Below are 15,838 nucleotides of genomic sequence, written 5' to 3'. Positions count from 1 at the left end.
AGGCAGGAGGACAGATTAACCATGGAAATGGCACAGTTCACATCATGGAGGAAATAAAGCCGCAGCCTGAGCCAGGTGGTAGATGAGACAAGTTACCTAGATGCTACCAGCAGACTCTGTCCAGGCAGCAGCAGCATGGAGCCCTGGCAGATGGAGGAATCAACCATGTCACTCCTCTGCAGCCCTAGCTGTGTCCCCTGAGGACTCAGCTGGTCAGGGAGGCACACCTGGGTCTTTGACATGGGACCCTAAGCACAGCGGTGGACTCTCTGCAGGTGATGCCCCCAGGTCTCCCACTTCCTACTCACCCTCTGTCCTGCACTTTCCCAGATGCCACTGTCCATGAGGAGGAGGATGACCAGCAGGAGGAAGGCCATGGAGGCCCTGATCACAAACCTCAGTAGCCTGGCCTGTCCTTGGGCAGAAACAACATCACGAATGAGGAGCCATGCCAGTTAAATGGGTGCCTGCTGAGTGCAGGGCCTGGGTTTGGTTTTCTCCTTCCTCACCTCTAACCCCCAAAGTTGTGCAAAATATGGCTGCCACCCCAACCCACCCTGTTTACAGAGGAGAAAGCTGAGGCTCAGAGAGGTGATGCTCCTGCCCCAGGTCCCCAGCAGGAAGCTGCCAAGATGGGGATGAACCCAGGGAGTTTGGCTTCAGCCTCCTTCATCCTCTAAAGCAGAGCCCTGAACTTCAGGGAAAGATCCTCGGCCCCTCAAGGCCTCTGGCCCCTGTGCCCCGCCACCCCCCATTAACAGTGTCACCAACACTGAGCAGAGGGGACAGGCCTGATACAGAATCAGGTCCTGGAGGCTTCCCAGGGAGCCCTTCTCTCCCAGGAGGTCACTACCAAGGTCAGCACTGAGAGCTCCCTCTCTGAGGGCTCCCTCACGCCATCTATCCCAGCAGAGCCATCTTGGGGTTAGGGACAGAGTGACCCCCTGGACCTAGACAAGACAGGTCAGGAGCCCCTCATCTGAGCACATGAGGTCCAGGGGGGGAACTGGCCATGACAACTGGTTAGGAGGCCAGCTTCTAGAACCATAGAACCTGTAAGTTCCCCCGAGTGCTGAGGCCACAGCTCCCATGGAGAATTCTGCCTGGTGCTGCTGAACTCTAGACTCTAATCTCACATGCAGGGGGGGATGGGCTGCCTCCTCCCTGAACAGAAGGAAAGTGTCCATCGGGCTCCAACTGGCGCAGAAGGGTCACATTCTCTCCTGGGATCACTGTGGGGCCTGGCTGTACCGAGAGGGAGGCTGTGGCAGGGAGCTGTCCTAGGGAGAAGGAGGAGGGTGAGGGCCCCACCAGGTTCTCAGCTGAGACCTCCCCAGGGCCTGTCTCTGAGCACCCTTGGTGTCTCTGTCTGTCCCTCTTGTCTCTGACTCTGTCCCCTGTCACTCTGTGTCTCCCTTACTAAGACCCTTTCACCCTGGCCTTCCCCTCCTGGGGCTCCCCCTAGCAGGGCCTGTGCAGAATCTGAATCCATGGCTGTACCCTCTGGGATCCTCGCCTGAGATCAGGATGTCCAGGGGCTCACTGGGGGCCGACCACTCAGAGGAGAGGCTGTGTCCACCATAGCATCTGTACCGGCCCCCATGGAACCCATGCACAGGGCCCAGAGGGAAGTCAGCCTGCGAGACCCCAGCCTGGGGCTGCCAGCCAGAGCACTGGGGGAGGTCAGTCCTTCCTCCTTGGACAGAGTGAATCTGTCATAGCTGAGGTCAGAGTGACACTGCAGGGTGTGGTTCTCTCCAGGGGTCAGGACAGGGCCCTGTGGGGTCAGGAAGAAGGACTCACTGGACACCCCTGGAGGGCAGAGGAGCCAGGGATGAGGGCTGCTTCCTCCAACCCCCGCCCCTCCCCTGCTGCCTGCAGGTCTGTCTCTCACACCTGGGTTTCAGGCTGGGTTTGCTGTAGGTTCCTAGGAGAGGTAGAGGCAGTTTGCAGAATGGGCTCACAGCTCCTTGGTTACCCCCAGGGCTGGCTGTTAGGAGGGACACCCCTCAGAGCACACCTCTTCCTGAGGGCAGAGCCTGGGATGGGCCCTGAGTGTCCTCCCACCTGTCATCACCAGCTCCAGGGGCTCACTACACTCTGACCAGCCAGCGGGGCTGGGATGGTAACAGTGATTTCGCCCTGCGTGGAACTCTGTCATGAACATAATGGAGAACTTGGCCTTGTTCCTGGGCTCCTGTGGGCTCTGCTTGCACACTGGCCTTTGGCTTCCTTCTCTATTCAGACAACATTTCTTTTCTTTTCTTTTCTTTTGTGGTACTGGAGTTCCTGGAAGCCCTTCTACCTCCGGGCTATACTCCCAGACCTATTTTATATTATTTTTATTTGGAAACAGGGTCTCTTAAGCCAGTGCGGCTAGCTTCGAACCTGCACAATCCTCCTGTCTCAGCCTCCCAAGCGCGGGAATTACAAGCGTGCACCACCACGCCTGGCGCTATTCAGACAATATTTCTGTTCCCCTAATATTCCCTGACACCAGATGGTCACTGGCCTCCCCCAGGTGATTACCCAGCTTGGTTCAGCCCAGAGGGTGGGCTTAGGAAGGGTCTCTGCAAGATCAGAGGTGGGGACCTCCCTCGGATCCCAGCTCAGCCCAAGGCCCCCCCTGCCACCCCATAGACAACCCTGACCCAGGCCACTGTTCTCAGTCCTCGGGGGTAGAGGATGAGGCAGGATGTCAGATCCTAGGGAAGGACTCACCTGTGGCTCCTCGGGGCCTGTGTCCTAGACTCAGCCCTGGAAGACAGCTTTCTGTGAGAGGTTTGCATCCCAGTTGAGGGGGCTTATCTATTTTTTGTTTTCCATTTGTATTGCCTTATCCCTGAAGTTCTGCCCATCATCCTATTTCACACACATATGGATGCCCACACTGACCGAGGCAGAGAAGGACAGGGAGGGTGGATGCCATGCTGCCTGGTCCAAGGGCTGCAACTTCAAGAGAGGAGATCACAGGGCCCCACAACAGACAGAGCCAGGAAGAGGCTGGTGAGAGCTGCTGCCACCTTCGGGATCCCACAGCTGTGCACCCAGCAGATAGGGACGGCCCCTCCCTGGCCCGGCTCTGCTTTGGCTTTGCCCAGGGCGGGGTTCAGAGGGCCAGGCCCATGGAGACAGCTCAGCTCAGAACTGAGATGTTCTGGGTCCCCCAGGTCCTAACACCCTTCTAGCCTCCCCTGAATTCCACTGGGAAAGGGCAAGAGCCAGGCTCCAGTCTAAGGGCTGGACTTGACCCCTTGACACTTGTGTTCTCAGGGTATCAGGATGGGAATTTAATGCCATTCTTATATGGGTTTAAATCTGAGAAGTCAATGGGCACTTTGGTTGCAAACACAGAAATACATCACAGGTTAGGTGTGGTGGCACCTCAGTACTTCGGAGACTAAGACAGCAGTATCACAGGTTTAAGGCCAGCATCAGCAACTTAGGAAAACCCTCAGCAAATTAGGGAGACAATTAAAAATATATATATAGGAATGGAGCCGGGCGTGGTGGCACACGCTTATAATCCCCACGCTTGGGAGGTGGAGACAGGAGAATCGCGTAGGTTCGAAGCCAGCCTTGCTGGCTTAAGAGACCCTGTTTCCAAATAAAAATATAAAATAGGTCTGGGAGTATAGCCCAGAGGTAGAAGGGTTTCCAAGAACCCCAGTACCACCTAAATAAAATAAATAAATAAATAATAGGACTGGGTGTATTTTTCCAAGGTAGACTGTCCCTGGGTTCATTCCCACCCCTTACACAAAAAATTTATCTCACGGTCCAGGGAGACTGATCCCTGCACTGAGGTATGGACCTCAGGTGAATACTCAGTGGCCGACTTCCCAGGGCAGCAAACATCCCCTTGTCAGCCCCTCCTCTTTCAAAGTTGGTTTTTCAGGTACTTTCTTACAATACCACAATGCTGACCGACACACCAGCTGAGCTAAATCCTCAGATCCCCATTCCCATTATTCTGAGTTCTGGGGGTGTAAGGACGACCGGCCACAGCTGCCCAGAGGGAGTCATTGCAGCAGATTTCACACCCATCAGCGCTGTGTGGCTGAGGCTGAGGCTGTCTCTCAGCTGTGAGGCGGCCAGGTTGTTAAGACACTTCACCTTCAGCTGCAGCAGCTGCTCCTCCTCCTCAAAGGTCATGTCCACTTTGGCGCTCGAGGTGATGGCCTTGATGGCCAAGTCGTAGGATTTGGCAGCCAGCACAAAGTCTGCCCGCTGGTAGTGGGCATTCCCACACTCCCGCTTCCGGTTGGCCAGGGCCACCCGCTCCTGCCTGGTCAGCATCTCCAGCCCATCTACAGCCGTCTTCAGAGTGACCTCCAGGCACAGGGCCGCATGTGGGGGTATGTACGGGCTCCTGCTGCCCTGGGGGCCATAGCAGTACTTGGAGTCAGCGGTGACCATGGCCGTCTCACCCACGTCCATAAGGGGGACGCTGAGGTCCAGGGCCTGGATGACGTCGCAGTCGCCCAGGGTGAACACCAGCCCTGGCTCTTCCTGCACCCGCGTGCCATTCTCCAGTGACATTTGCAGCTGCACCGTGACCAGTGTGGAGCTGAGCTGTCCCGGAGGAAAGTGCTCTGCTCCACACTGCGGTCTTTTCCTCTCTGTGCACCTTTCCTGCCGGGGTCCAGTCCTAGCAAGAGTCGAGGTTCGTTCATGTGCTGGTGAGAGGAGAGTCGAGGTCGTAAGAGAGAAGACACTGACACACGAGACCAGACGGCAGCTTCTTGAACTTTATTCTGATGGACGCTTCTCCAGCTTCTCTCTTACTCCTTTCTTACTTCTTTCTTACTCCTTTCTGTTCAGGATTTGTTACAATCTTTATAGTCATGCAAACATGAACTTCAAGGACAGGAAAAGTTTTTTTTTTTTACAGACTTCAGGGCAGGGTGCCAGACATTTAAATAATCATAGAAAGTGTGCTTTGTCTCATTACAAGGCCAGCTTGAACTTAATCTTATATATTGGCCTAAACTAAGGTCAGTTTGAACTTAATCTTTGGCCCAAACTTTATCCTTGGGAAAAAAAATCTTTGCTGCCTGAGTCTCTCACAAGCCGCTGCCCATCAGTTTTAGTTATAATGCTTATACATAAAATTCCAATTATATGGATCCAAATAATCCTAAAATAATTTTTTGAAGAAGGAAATGCTAGACATATTTCATGGGGGGACCTACGCCTTTGCGGGTCCCCTGATTGAGCTTTCTCAAGATCTGCATGAGATGCTGTTGCACTTCCCCTCAGCTTGGACTGAACTGAGGGAAAGTGCTGAACTCCTGGTTGATGATGGTACACCCTCGAGTCCAGTCCACGGATGCAGGGGTTCCAGCTGCCGCTGAAGCCCTCGACTGTGGGTGTAGAGTCTGGTCAAGGCTAACGTTCTGCCTTTCACACTCCTGTTATGGATCTGAGGAGAAGGGCTGCAGGGCTTCCCCACAGCGCAGAGAACCGCATTTCCCCTGAGATCCCCGGGAGTTGCAAGCGTTCCCTTGTCCCTGAATGAAGGAAAAGTCACCACACTTCCCAAATCAGAGCAAGGAGCTCGGTGGCGCCCGGGCCAGACCCTCCTGCCTGCTGTGTGGAGCTCTGCTCTTGGGATGAGCCTGGACCTCGGGGCGGCTTCCTGACCTCCAAGAGCTGGACGTTTCACTTGGAGTTATGTTCACGAGCTTTCTATCACTGTGAAAAAGTACTGGAGATAAATCCACTTGAAGAAGGAAAACTTATTTAGAGTGTTGATAAAAACAGGACTTGTTTGTGTTCATATTTATTTATATTGCGGTGCCTTGCTTAGTGTGGAAAAGGGGACCAGTGTGCCACAGATGGGGATGGGAGTGAGGCAGAGAGGACACGATCTGGGAAGGAAAGAGGACGATAGCTTTAAATCTAAAAACTCCATGAACACGCTCTCCTTCACTCTTATGGCCGGTACCCCACCCCAAGCCTGAATTCTTCAAAGGCCCGTTGCTTCTTCTGTAGGAGCCCAGCGCAGTGGCGGTACGAGCAGGATGTGGTGGCCATTGCCACAGTTCACACCCTGCACGGTGCTCTGCCTCCTCAGCACACAGAGACATTAAGTTCGCAGTGTGGACAAGGGCTGGTCAGGGGTTGGGCAGTGCAGCACAGTCTCCTCTGACAGTTTCCCCCACCGGCCCCGAGTGCCGGGGTGAGGAGCAGGTCACCAGGCTGTGCGCCCCCAGATTCAAGCCTGACCACTGCACAGAGCTCAAGGGCTGTCCGCATGCAGGACCTGAGGGACTGTCTTGCAGCAGGGACCTCGCAGAGTCTGCAGCACATTCTTGTGCAGAATTGTTCAAAACGAATCTCATACTTTGTCTTACATTGCTTGAAGCTGGTCAGTTTGACCCTAGTCTCCCACCCATATGGTACTCCTGATAAATGTCATTGTGCGGATGGGTTCTAAATTTCAAAGAATAGAGATACAGACAGTGAGAACGGGGCCATCTCCAGAGAGATGGAGAGACTGCAGAGGTGAAGAGATCCTCTGGGGAGCATGGCTCTTCTGTAGAAAATGTTTTAGAATGGTGATCAGATGGGGCGGGCTGGTGCTGAGCGCGTGAGGGGTGGCGAGCTCCACTGCTTCGACTGTGGGGTGCAGAGCAGAACGCGGGGCTCTGGCTCTTCTCAGGATCGTCAGGCTAAGGTTTGTTGGTTGATGGACGGCACTTGGACTTTGAATTGTGTCTTCTGAAATAAGCCTAAACATACAATCTGTTAACTAACAAGACATATAGGCACCAATTCCCTGAAATTATCCTGCTCAGGGATTTACTGGACCTTTGAAGAATTTGGGCTTGGGGTGGGGGACCGGCCATTAGAGTGAAGGGGAGGGTGTTCAAAGAATTCTTAGATTTACCAGGCGTGGTGGCGCATGCTTGTAATCCCCGCGCTTGGGAGGCAGAGACAGGAGGATCGCGCAGGTTGGAAGCCAGCCGCTTGCGCTGGCTTAAGAGACCCTGTTTCCAAATAAAAAATATGAAAAATAGGTCTGGGAGTGTAGCCCGGAGGTAGAGGGGCTTCCAGGAACCCCAGTACCACAAAGAATTCTTAGACTTAAACTACAGTCCTTTCCTTCCCAGATCGTGTCCTCTCTGCCTCACCTCCAGCCCCATATGTGGCATAGTGGTTCCCTTTTTCCACACCAAGCAAGGCACCAGAATATAGATAAATATGAACAGAAACAAGTTTAATTTTTATCAGCACTCTAAATAAAATGGTTCTAGGAAGACCTGTCAACCTGGGCTGGGGTAGGTTTGATCCTGACCCCACAACAGTTAGTCCTCAGCATCAGGGAACCCCTGTTTGGGGGACAAACCGTGGAAGAGTATAGGAGGAAAAGCCACTGGGATGGGGCAGCAGATGCACGTCTCCCCACTAAGGGTGATACCCCTTCTCTCCCAGGTGGTCACCACCAGCTTTCCCGGCCAGTCTGGCTGTGGCCCTCGCTCCCCAAGGAGGGTCATGGCTCTGAACCACCTATCCCATTTATGTTCATCCTATTCAAACTATTCAAAAGACTTGGGCCCTCCACCTGAGCGCCAGAGGGATGCTTCTACAGCACCATCACACCTATTCCTGAGACCACAGTTCATGGGACCTGCGGTTGCCGTGTATCCCAGACCCAGCACCTCTTCCCATGCTCAGCATGCTGTGACTCCCTGAGGACATGGTCACAGTGGACAGAAGTCCAGCCCCTGTCCATGGGACCCACCCCAGAGTCCAGGTCCCTGTGGAGTCGGCAGGAAACCTGGTCTGGGCCAGACATTATCCTTAGAAGAGGAAATGTTGGGGTCAGACTCCCGGGGCTCCACTAGACACTCTGAAAGTTCTGATCACTAAACTCACAAAGATCAATTTCCTGGACTAGAAAGTGGGGCCAAAGAGGCCCACACCCTACCCTGAGGATGAGTTGCGCTCATGGAGGCCAGAGTCCTCCCAGCCAGAAGGGGCCTGGTGCAGAGGACCTGCTCAGTACAGGTTCTGCTCCTATCCCCTCTTCCTCTCTCCTGGATCCCCCACCTCCCCACTCCCCATTATCCTTGGGCAGGAGCGACAAGATGCTTCCGAGTAGGATCCAGTCCTGGCACCTGCACTAGACTGAACCAAAATCTAGAGAGGTCACCTCCCCCTCTGTCCTCAGAAAGTGCACCTGGGGGTAAGGCGGGGCTGGGGAGTGTGCTCAGCTCTGGGGACCAGGGTTTCCTGTTCACTCAAAACAAGCCCTCTTGTGTCTGGGCAGCAGGTGAGACACACTGGAATCTGGGACAGACCTGGGCTTAGATCTCAGCTGCCCTCTACCGGCTCTTTCATTTGCATTTGCACTTTATCACTTCTGGAATCTTTTGCACATGTTAGAAAATGGCAAGAGGGATTGGTTGGGTTTAGGGACTCGGGAAGAGTCCTAGAAACTGGGACATGAGGTGATGTACCAAGACGCACTGGCTCAACATGGGCGGTCAATGAATAGTGGCACTGGCGCTTGCTCATGACCCAGGCTCATGCCCTCAAATATAGGGCAGCAAGCCAAGCATTTTGGTGCATGCTTATAATCCCAGCATTTGGGAGGCTGAGACAGGAGGATCCAGGTTCACAGACAGCCTCAGCCACTTAGGCCCTTTGCAACTCAGTGAGACCCTGTTTCAAAATAATGAATAAAAAGAGGGCTGGGGGTGTGGCTCGAAGGTAGAATGCTGCTGGGTCCCATCCTCAGAACTAAAAACAAAACAAACAAACAAACAAAAAAGAATGGGTGCAGCAAGTCAAACTGCGTGAAACTGGGGGTTTTGCTGGAGACCAAGATAAACACCAGGACCCCTGCATGTGCCAAGGGCTTGGCCATCAGTCTGTGGCCCTGGGGGAAGGTGGTGGAACATAGGAGGCAAGGCCTAGTGGAAGGAAGGGAGGTCCCCGTGGCAAGCCTTGAAAGAACCCAGGACACTGGCTCACCTCTCTTTCTCTTCCCGTGGGCTGTGAGGTGAGTACTTGGCTTCTCCACCTGGGTGGCCAGGGCGGGCTGCCTCAACATGGGCCCAGAAGAAAGTGGACCAAATTACCATACACTGCAGCTCCTGAAACTCTGGGCCAAAAACTTTTCCTCCTTCAAGTGAATTTATCTTAGGTACTTTTCACAGTGATAGAAAGCTCGTGAACATAACTCCAAGTGAAACATCCAGCTCTTGGAGGTCAGCAAGCAGCTCCGTGGCTCAGGCTCATCCCAAGGAGCAGACCCAGGGCTCACAGCGACAAACCAACGGGCCAGGCCCCGTTCACTGTGGGCCCCGTGGGCCCGGCCACATTTGGATGTTCAGAGGCTACAGCTTTTATAGAGGAACTCCCCAAGTGTGGTCATACAACAGTGACTTCCTGGAGCTCCTGATCTCAGGTGAGGAAACCCCGTCTTTGTCTCACACAATCCTGCACCAAGCAGAGTGTGGGCAGCTTCTCCCCAGGACAGCCCCAGGTGAGAGAAAGGATGGGAAGCCTGGGGCTCTGAGCCAGACCCAGGTGTGAGAGACAGAGACCTGCAGGCAGCAGGGAAGGGGCAAGGGTTGGAGGAAGCAGCCCTCAGCCCTGGCTCCTATGCCCTCCAGGGGTGTCCAGGGAGCGCTCTCTACTGACCCTGCAGGGCCCTGTCCTGGCCCCTGGAGAGAATTGCACCCTGCAGTGTCACCCTAACCTCAGCTACGACAGATTCGCTCTAAGGAGGGGGGATGTGACCTCCCCCAGGTCCCTGACCGGCAGCCCCAGGCTGGGCTCTCGCAGGCCAACTTCCCTCTAGGCCCTATGAAAGGCTCCCATGGGGGCCGGTACAGATGCTATGGTGGACACGGCCTCTCCTCCAAGTGGTCAGCCCCCAATGAGCCCCTAGACATTCTGATCTCAGGCAAGGAGCCTGGTGGGTGCAGCCAGGGATGAAGATTCTGCACAGGCCCTGCTGGGGGAGCCCCAGGAGGGGAAGGCCAGGGTGAAAGGGTCTTAGTAAGGGAGAGACAGAGTGACAGGGGACAGAGTCAGAGACAAGAGGGACAGACAGAGACATCAAGGGTGCTCAGAGACAGGGCCTGAGCAGGTGGGGCCCTCACCCTCCTCCTTCTCCCTAGGACAGCTCCCTGCCACAGCCTCCCTCTAGGTGCAGCCAGGCCCCACAGTGTCCCCAGGAGAGAACGTGATCCTGCTGTGCCAGTCACGAAGCCCGATGGACACTTTCCTTCTGTCTAGGGAGGAGGCGGCCCATCCCTCCTGCGTGTGAGATTAGAGTTCAAAGCTCAGCAGCACCAGGCAGAATTCTCCATGGGGGCTGTGACCTCAGCCCTTAGGGGGACTTACAGGTGCCATGGTTCTAGAAGCTGGCCTACTCACCCATTGTCATGGCCTAGTGACCCCCTGGACCTCATGTGCTCAGGTGAGGGGCTCCTGACCTGTCTTGTCTAGGCCCAGGGTGTCACTCTGTCCCTACCCCAAGATAGCTCTGCTGGGATAGATGATGTGAGGGAGCCCTGGGGAGGCTGAGCCAGAGCTGGATTCTTCCTGATAGGGCAAGATTCCAACAGGACCCTCCCAGGTACCTGCCCTCCAGCCTATGATTGGATTCATGAAGGGGACAAGCGGCCATAGGAGGTGCTAAGGACACCCCAGGATGGAGGCAGGAGAGTGAACAGACACAGGGTGCCCAGAGGCTGGCCAGCCCCTCAGCCTCCTCTGGTCCTCATTGCTGGGACCCTTTGCACTCCAAACCTACCCCCAGGTTCCATTCCACCGATTGGTCAGGTTCAGGGGTCTCTGTCCAGGATCTCCTGTGTCCCAGGCTGCCTGAAGATAGGCACAGACCATGTAAGACCAGTTTGAATCCCACAGGGCTGTGTCCACAGGCCTGGCATTCAGGCAGAGATGTGGGAGGGAACCCCAGCTTCCCAGGGGCTCAGAGCCTGGGCTTCATAGGTTGGGGGTCCAGGAGCAGGAGATGTTGGGTCTCTACCTGGGGAACGGCAGCCGGCTGACCTGAGGAGGAAGGAGACCAGCCCTCACTGCTCACCCCACCCCAGGAGACCCTGAGGGCCCCCCCCCACAGAGTCAGCATGCCCTAGTGGTGAGTGAGGGGCTCTGGTGGGAGGGGATCAGGGCAGGGCTGAGTGATGGGTGGTTGCAGCCTCCTCCACAAATGCTGACTTAGACAAGCCCCTCCCTCTGGGCCTCAGCTTCTCCAAGTGTCAAGTAGAGACCTGGCCCAGACCTGCAAGTTGCTCTCAGTGCTGACCTTGGCAGTGACCTCCTGGGAGAGAAGGGCTCCCTGGGAAGCCTCCAGGACCTGATTCTGCATCAGGCTTGTCCTCTCTGCCCAGTGTTGATGACACTGTAAATGAGGGGGCCGGGACACGGGGGTCAGAGGCCTTGAGGAGCCGAGGATCTTTCCCTGCAGCTCAGGGCTCTGCTTTAGAGGATGAAGGAGGCTGAAGCCAGACTCCCTGGGTTCATCCCCATCTTGCCAGCTTTCTTCTGGGTACCTGGGGCAGGAGCATCACCTCTCTGAGCCTCAGTTTCCTCTTCTCATATTGAGTGGAGGGTGTGGCAATGACACGTTGCACAATTTTGGGGGGTGGAGGCGAGGAAGGAGAAGACCCAGTGCCAGCCCTGCACTTAGCAGGCGCCCACTTACCTCCTCATTCATGATGTCATTCCTGCCCAAGGACAGGCCAGGCTACTGAAGCTTGTGATCAGGGCCTCCTGCTGGTCATCCTCCTCCTCTTGGACAGTGGCATCTGGGAAAATGCAGGACAGAGGGTGAGTAGGAAGTGGGAGACCTGGGGGCATCACCTGCAGAGAGTCCCCCGCTGTGCTTAGGGCCCCATGTCAGGGACCCAGGTGTGCCTCCCTGACCAGCTGAGTCCTCAGGGGACACAGCTAGGGCTGCGCAGGGGTCACATGGCTGCCTCCTCCCATCCGCCAGGGCTCTGTGCTGCTGCTGTCTATACAGAGTCAGCCAGCAGCATCCAGGTAACCTGTTTCATCTACCACCTGGCTCAGGCTGCGGCTTTATTTCCTCCATGACATGAATTTAGCTGTTTCTCAGGTTAATCTGTCTTCCTGCCTGTGAGGGGCTGGGCTGCCTGAGGACTAGGACCTGCTTTCCTCTGATCTGACCCTGCTGAGCTTCTGTACACACCTGTGAGGGGAATGCACAGTTGTCCCTCCTTCCTGTGTCCCCATTCATGACTCCATCACCATCAGAGCTGACGAGGCCGCCTGTGTGGGGTTCGCTGCGTGGGGGGCTCTGCCTGGATGATGGACAGCAGCAGCTGCACAGTGAGACCTCACAAACATCCTACCCTGACAGACAGACTGCAAGAGACAGCAGCAAGAGACACATCGGGAACCCAGTCAGGGGAGTGCTGGGACCATCTCAGACCCAGGTCCTACAGGGCCGTGGGCAGGAGCAGGCATGGGGACACTGAACGTTCAGCAGGGCTCTTGTGACAGCAGGGTGTCAGAGCCAGGATGAAAAAAAGGGGAACGCTGTGCAAGTATCTCAGGGCTGCACATCCTGGCTGGGGAGTGGGGGGGACCCATGCGTCCAGGGTCACAGCAAGGTCCTGCATGGCTGCAGCAAATAGAAAAGGAGCAGGTGGTGGGGACCAGGCACACAGCCTGGTGCCTGCCTCCTGCCTGTGCCTGTGCTCTGGGGGTGCTCACGAGGTCCCTGGAAGCTCTGCTGGCACCCTGAGCTGACTGAGGTTAGCAAGGCTCTCTGTGAGACAGAGTGGCCGCCAGAGGGCGGCACAGAGCAGTGGCCCCCAATGTCCCTTGCAGCAGAGCCCCTGGGATACGCAGGCCCAGGGACAGAACTAGGCCCAGGTGAAGTGCTCCAGATGCAGGTCTGGAAGGGCCCCTGCTGCTCCTGATTCAGCACCACTGCTGGACATGAAGGACAGACCAGTGTGAGAGGACAGGCAGAGGGACAGCCAGGTGAGTCCTGTCCTCCCCAAGCTGCACCTCATGCCTGTCCCCACTCTCCCCTCACTACAGACTGCTACCTCTGAGGACCCCCATCAGGTGACCTACGCCCAGCTGGACTACTTCAGGCTTAGTCCTGGGACAACCACATCTACCTCCTCCCAGGATGAGGAGCCCCAGCCCAGCCCGGTGACACCACCCTGTCATCCAGTGAGCCAGTAAGGACAGGCTCTGACCCCACGCTGCAAGGATGGAGACCCCAGGAGGGACAAGAGCCTCCTCAGGACACTCAGCTAATGACCCAGTCTGCCGGTTCCTGACCTGGGCGACCAGGAAAGACTGGGACATTCTGGAGGTCACCTGATTCGTGCAGTCCAAGAAACTAAGAATTAGTATAACCCCAGTACTTGGGGAGGTGAGACAGGAGGATCACAAGTTCCAAGCCAGCCTCAGCTACTTAGTTAGGCCCTCTGCAACTTAGTGAGACCCTGTTTCAAAATAAAATTTTGTGTGTGTGTGGTACTGAGGGTGGAACCCAGGGGCTTTTCTACTTCTATGCTATACTCCCATACCTATTTATATTTTATTTGGAAACAGGGTCTCACTAAGTTGTTGAGAGCCTCACTAAGTAGCTAAGGCTGGCTTGGAACTGCCCCGTAGCCCACCTCCAAGGATCCACAATAGGAGACAGGCTGGGAAGACTGTCAGCCCTGAACCAACCTTAAACCCTCAGGGATGGGCTATGGGGGCAGCTTGAAAGCCCACGTCCCTGGACTGTGCTCGGGGCCTACCATTATCACTAGGAATTCAGCGTGCTGAGGGAAGGATGCACAGAGAGAAAAAGATTCCTACATGGAGCAGAGCATGGACCTCTGGGTCAGGCAGTGCGGCATTTTCCTCCAGGGACCCCCAGACTCCAGGCCACAGAGACGCTCAGCCTCAGACTCAGCCACACAGCGCTGGTGAGTGTGACCCGCAGCAGCAACGTACTCTGAGCAGCTGCGACCAGCTGTCCTTCACATCTCCAGAACCAACCCCGGAAATAGGGGAGCGGGGACCTGGGGACAGGGAGAAGAGCCCATTTAGAGCAGCTACTGTGTGGGTCAGCGCTGTGCTACGGTAAGAAAATACCTGAGATGATCAACGTCATAGGGGCAGAGATTGACAAGGGAGGTTCTGTGCTCCCACAGGCTCCCGCTGTGACCTGCTGCCCTAGGAAATCAGCCACTGAAGATCTGAAAGAGGTCTAGACCTCAGAGTAAAGTGAAGTGTTCTCTCTGGACCATTCTCTCTATTTTATTATTATTATTATTATTGTTGTTGTTGTTATTATTTAGTGGAACTGGTCATTAAACCCAGGGACATTATACCTTCAAATTATACCCCAAGACATAGCGTTTTTTTTTTTTTTGCAAAGTTGCTGAGCTTTGCCCCAAAATTGAAATCCTCCTGTCTCAGCCTCTCAAGTACTAGGATTACCTGTGTGTACCACCTCACCTTGCCCGTGATGTATTCCTAAGTCTAGAATCAAGCAGCCCTGTATCTTCTCTTATTTGAACTGACATCAAATTTGTAATGACATCAAATTGCCATGTTGGATGCCTAGAGAAGATAAGTATCATGGGTTGTGGTCTGGCCACTCAGGCTGGAGCCAGGATCCTGCCTGGTGGAGTGGTGTTCAGCCAGACAGGAAGAGGCTTGCAACCCAGAGGACCTCACCGCTGGGCTGAGATGTCTCCATGGGGCCAGGAGCCTCCTCAGCTCCTCTCTGGGGAAAGCAGAGCCAGGCCAGGGAGGAGTCATCCCCATCTTTAACTGCACAGCTCTGGAACCCAGAAGGCAACAGCAGCTGTCACCGGCCACTTCCAGACTCTGTCTGTCCTATGGGGCCTGCAGTCTTCTAACTTGAAGCTGCAGCACTCAGAGTAGACGGCATGGCGTCTACGCTCCCTGTCCGCCTCTGCCTTGGTCAGTGTGGGGAGCAGAAGGGGAGAAAGGCTGGGTGGGAAGGATCTGAGGAATCAGGTAACTCAAGTAGATAAAAAACCATCAGTCCCTGCACCAGATGCAAACCCCTCACACTGGCTCTCTTCCAGGGCTGAGTCTGGGACAGAGTCCCCAGGAGCTATAGCTGACTCTTCCCCTAGGATCCTGCCCCAGCCCAGCCCCTGAGGTCTCAGGACAGAGAACACTGGCCTGGGCTCAGGGTGGTCTACAGGGAGGGGCCAAGGGCTGAGCTGGGCTGTAAGGGGGGAAGGTCATGGGATCCTGCCTGGGATCTCCTCGCAGGCACCCTCTTCAAGCACACCCACTGGTCTGAGCCAGGCTCTTTGATCACCTTGGGGAGGCCAGGGACCATGTGGTGTCCGGGGATAATAGGAAACAAGAAATTCTGTCTGAACAAAGAAGAAAGTCCAACAGCATTATGCAAAGAGACAGCACTGGAGCCCAGGAACAAAGCCGACTTCTCCATCATCCATGACAGAGCGCTGCAGGGCAATATCGCTGTCACTATTACAGCCCTGCTGGCTGGTCAGAGCGCAGTGACCCCTGGAGCTAGTGGAGGCAGGTAGAAGGACACTCAGGGGTCCCAGCCCCACCCTCAGGATGGGGGTCTGTCCTCAGGTGCCCCCTCTCACAGCCAGCCCTGGGGCTGATGTGGGGGGTGAGCCCATTTAACAACTGACTCCTCCTGTCCTTGGAGCCTGTGTTCACCCAGCCTTTCAGCGCTGCCCAGCCCTGTGGTGGCCTCAAGGGGAATTTGACCTTCTAGTGTGGCTCAAGGCAGAGACATGACAGGTTCATTCTGATCAAGGGAGAAGAACACAGCTCTCCTGGGCCCAGGACTCAG

General features: G+C 55.3%; 2 protein-coding genes across 2 annotated transcripts; both read right to left on the bottom strand.

Moving 5' to 3' along the window:
- Positions 1-950: 950 nt before the first annotated feature.
- Positions 951-2,929, bottom strand: LOC308268620 (leukocyte immunoglobulin-like receptor subfamily A member 6; the record flags this gene model as incomplete). The annotated part of the gene is given in 7 exon segments (XM_080703730.1): positions 951-1,206; positions 1,208-1,280; positions 1,517-1,696; positions 1,699-1,812; positions 2,068-2,217; positions 2,466-2,570; positions 2,896-2,929. Coding segments are annotated over 7 exon segments (912 nt in total).
- A 1,022-nt stretch (positions 2,930-3,951) lies between these two features.
- On the bottom strand, positions 3,952-9,064 carry LOC308268619 (peptidyl-prolyl cis-trans isomerase FKBP8-like; the record flags this gene model as incomplete). Its single annotated transcript, XM_080703729.1, has 4 exons — positions 3,952-4,575; positions 5,314-5,366; positions 7,885-7,902; positions 8,986-9,064. 4 exons carry the CDS (start codon positions 9,062-9,064, stop codon positions 3,952-3,954), a joined length of 774 nt encoding a protein of 257 aa, XP_080559855.1.
- Between the last annotated feature and the right edge of the window lie 6,774 nt (positions 9,065-15,838).

The sequence above is a fragment of the Muscardinus avellanarius genome (assembly GCF_963383645.1).
Source record: "Muscardinus avellanarius genome assembly, chromosome: 10".
NCBI classification, from domain to species: domain Eukaryota; kingdom Metazoa; phylum Chordata; class Mammalia; order Rodentia; family Gliridae; genus Muscardinus; species Muscardinus avellanarius.
Note: the sequence above shows the minus strand (reverse complement) of the source record. Positions and strands in the feature narration are given on the sequence as shown.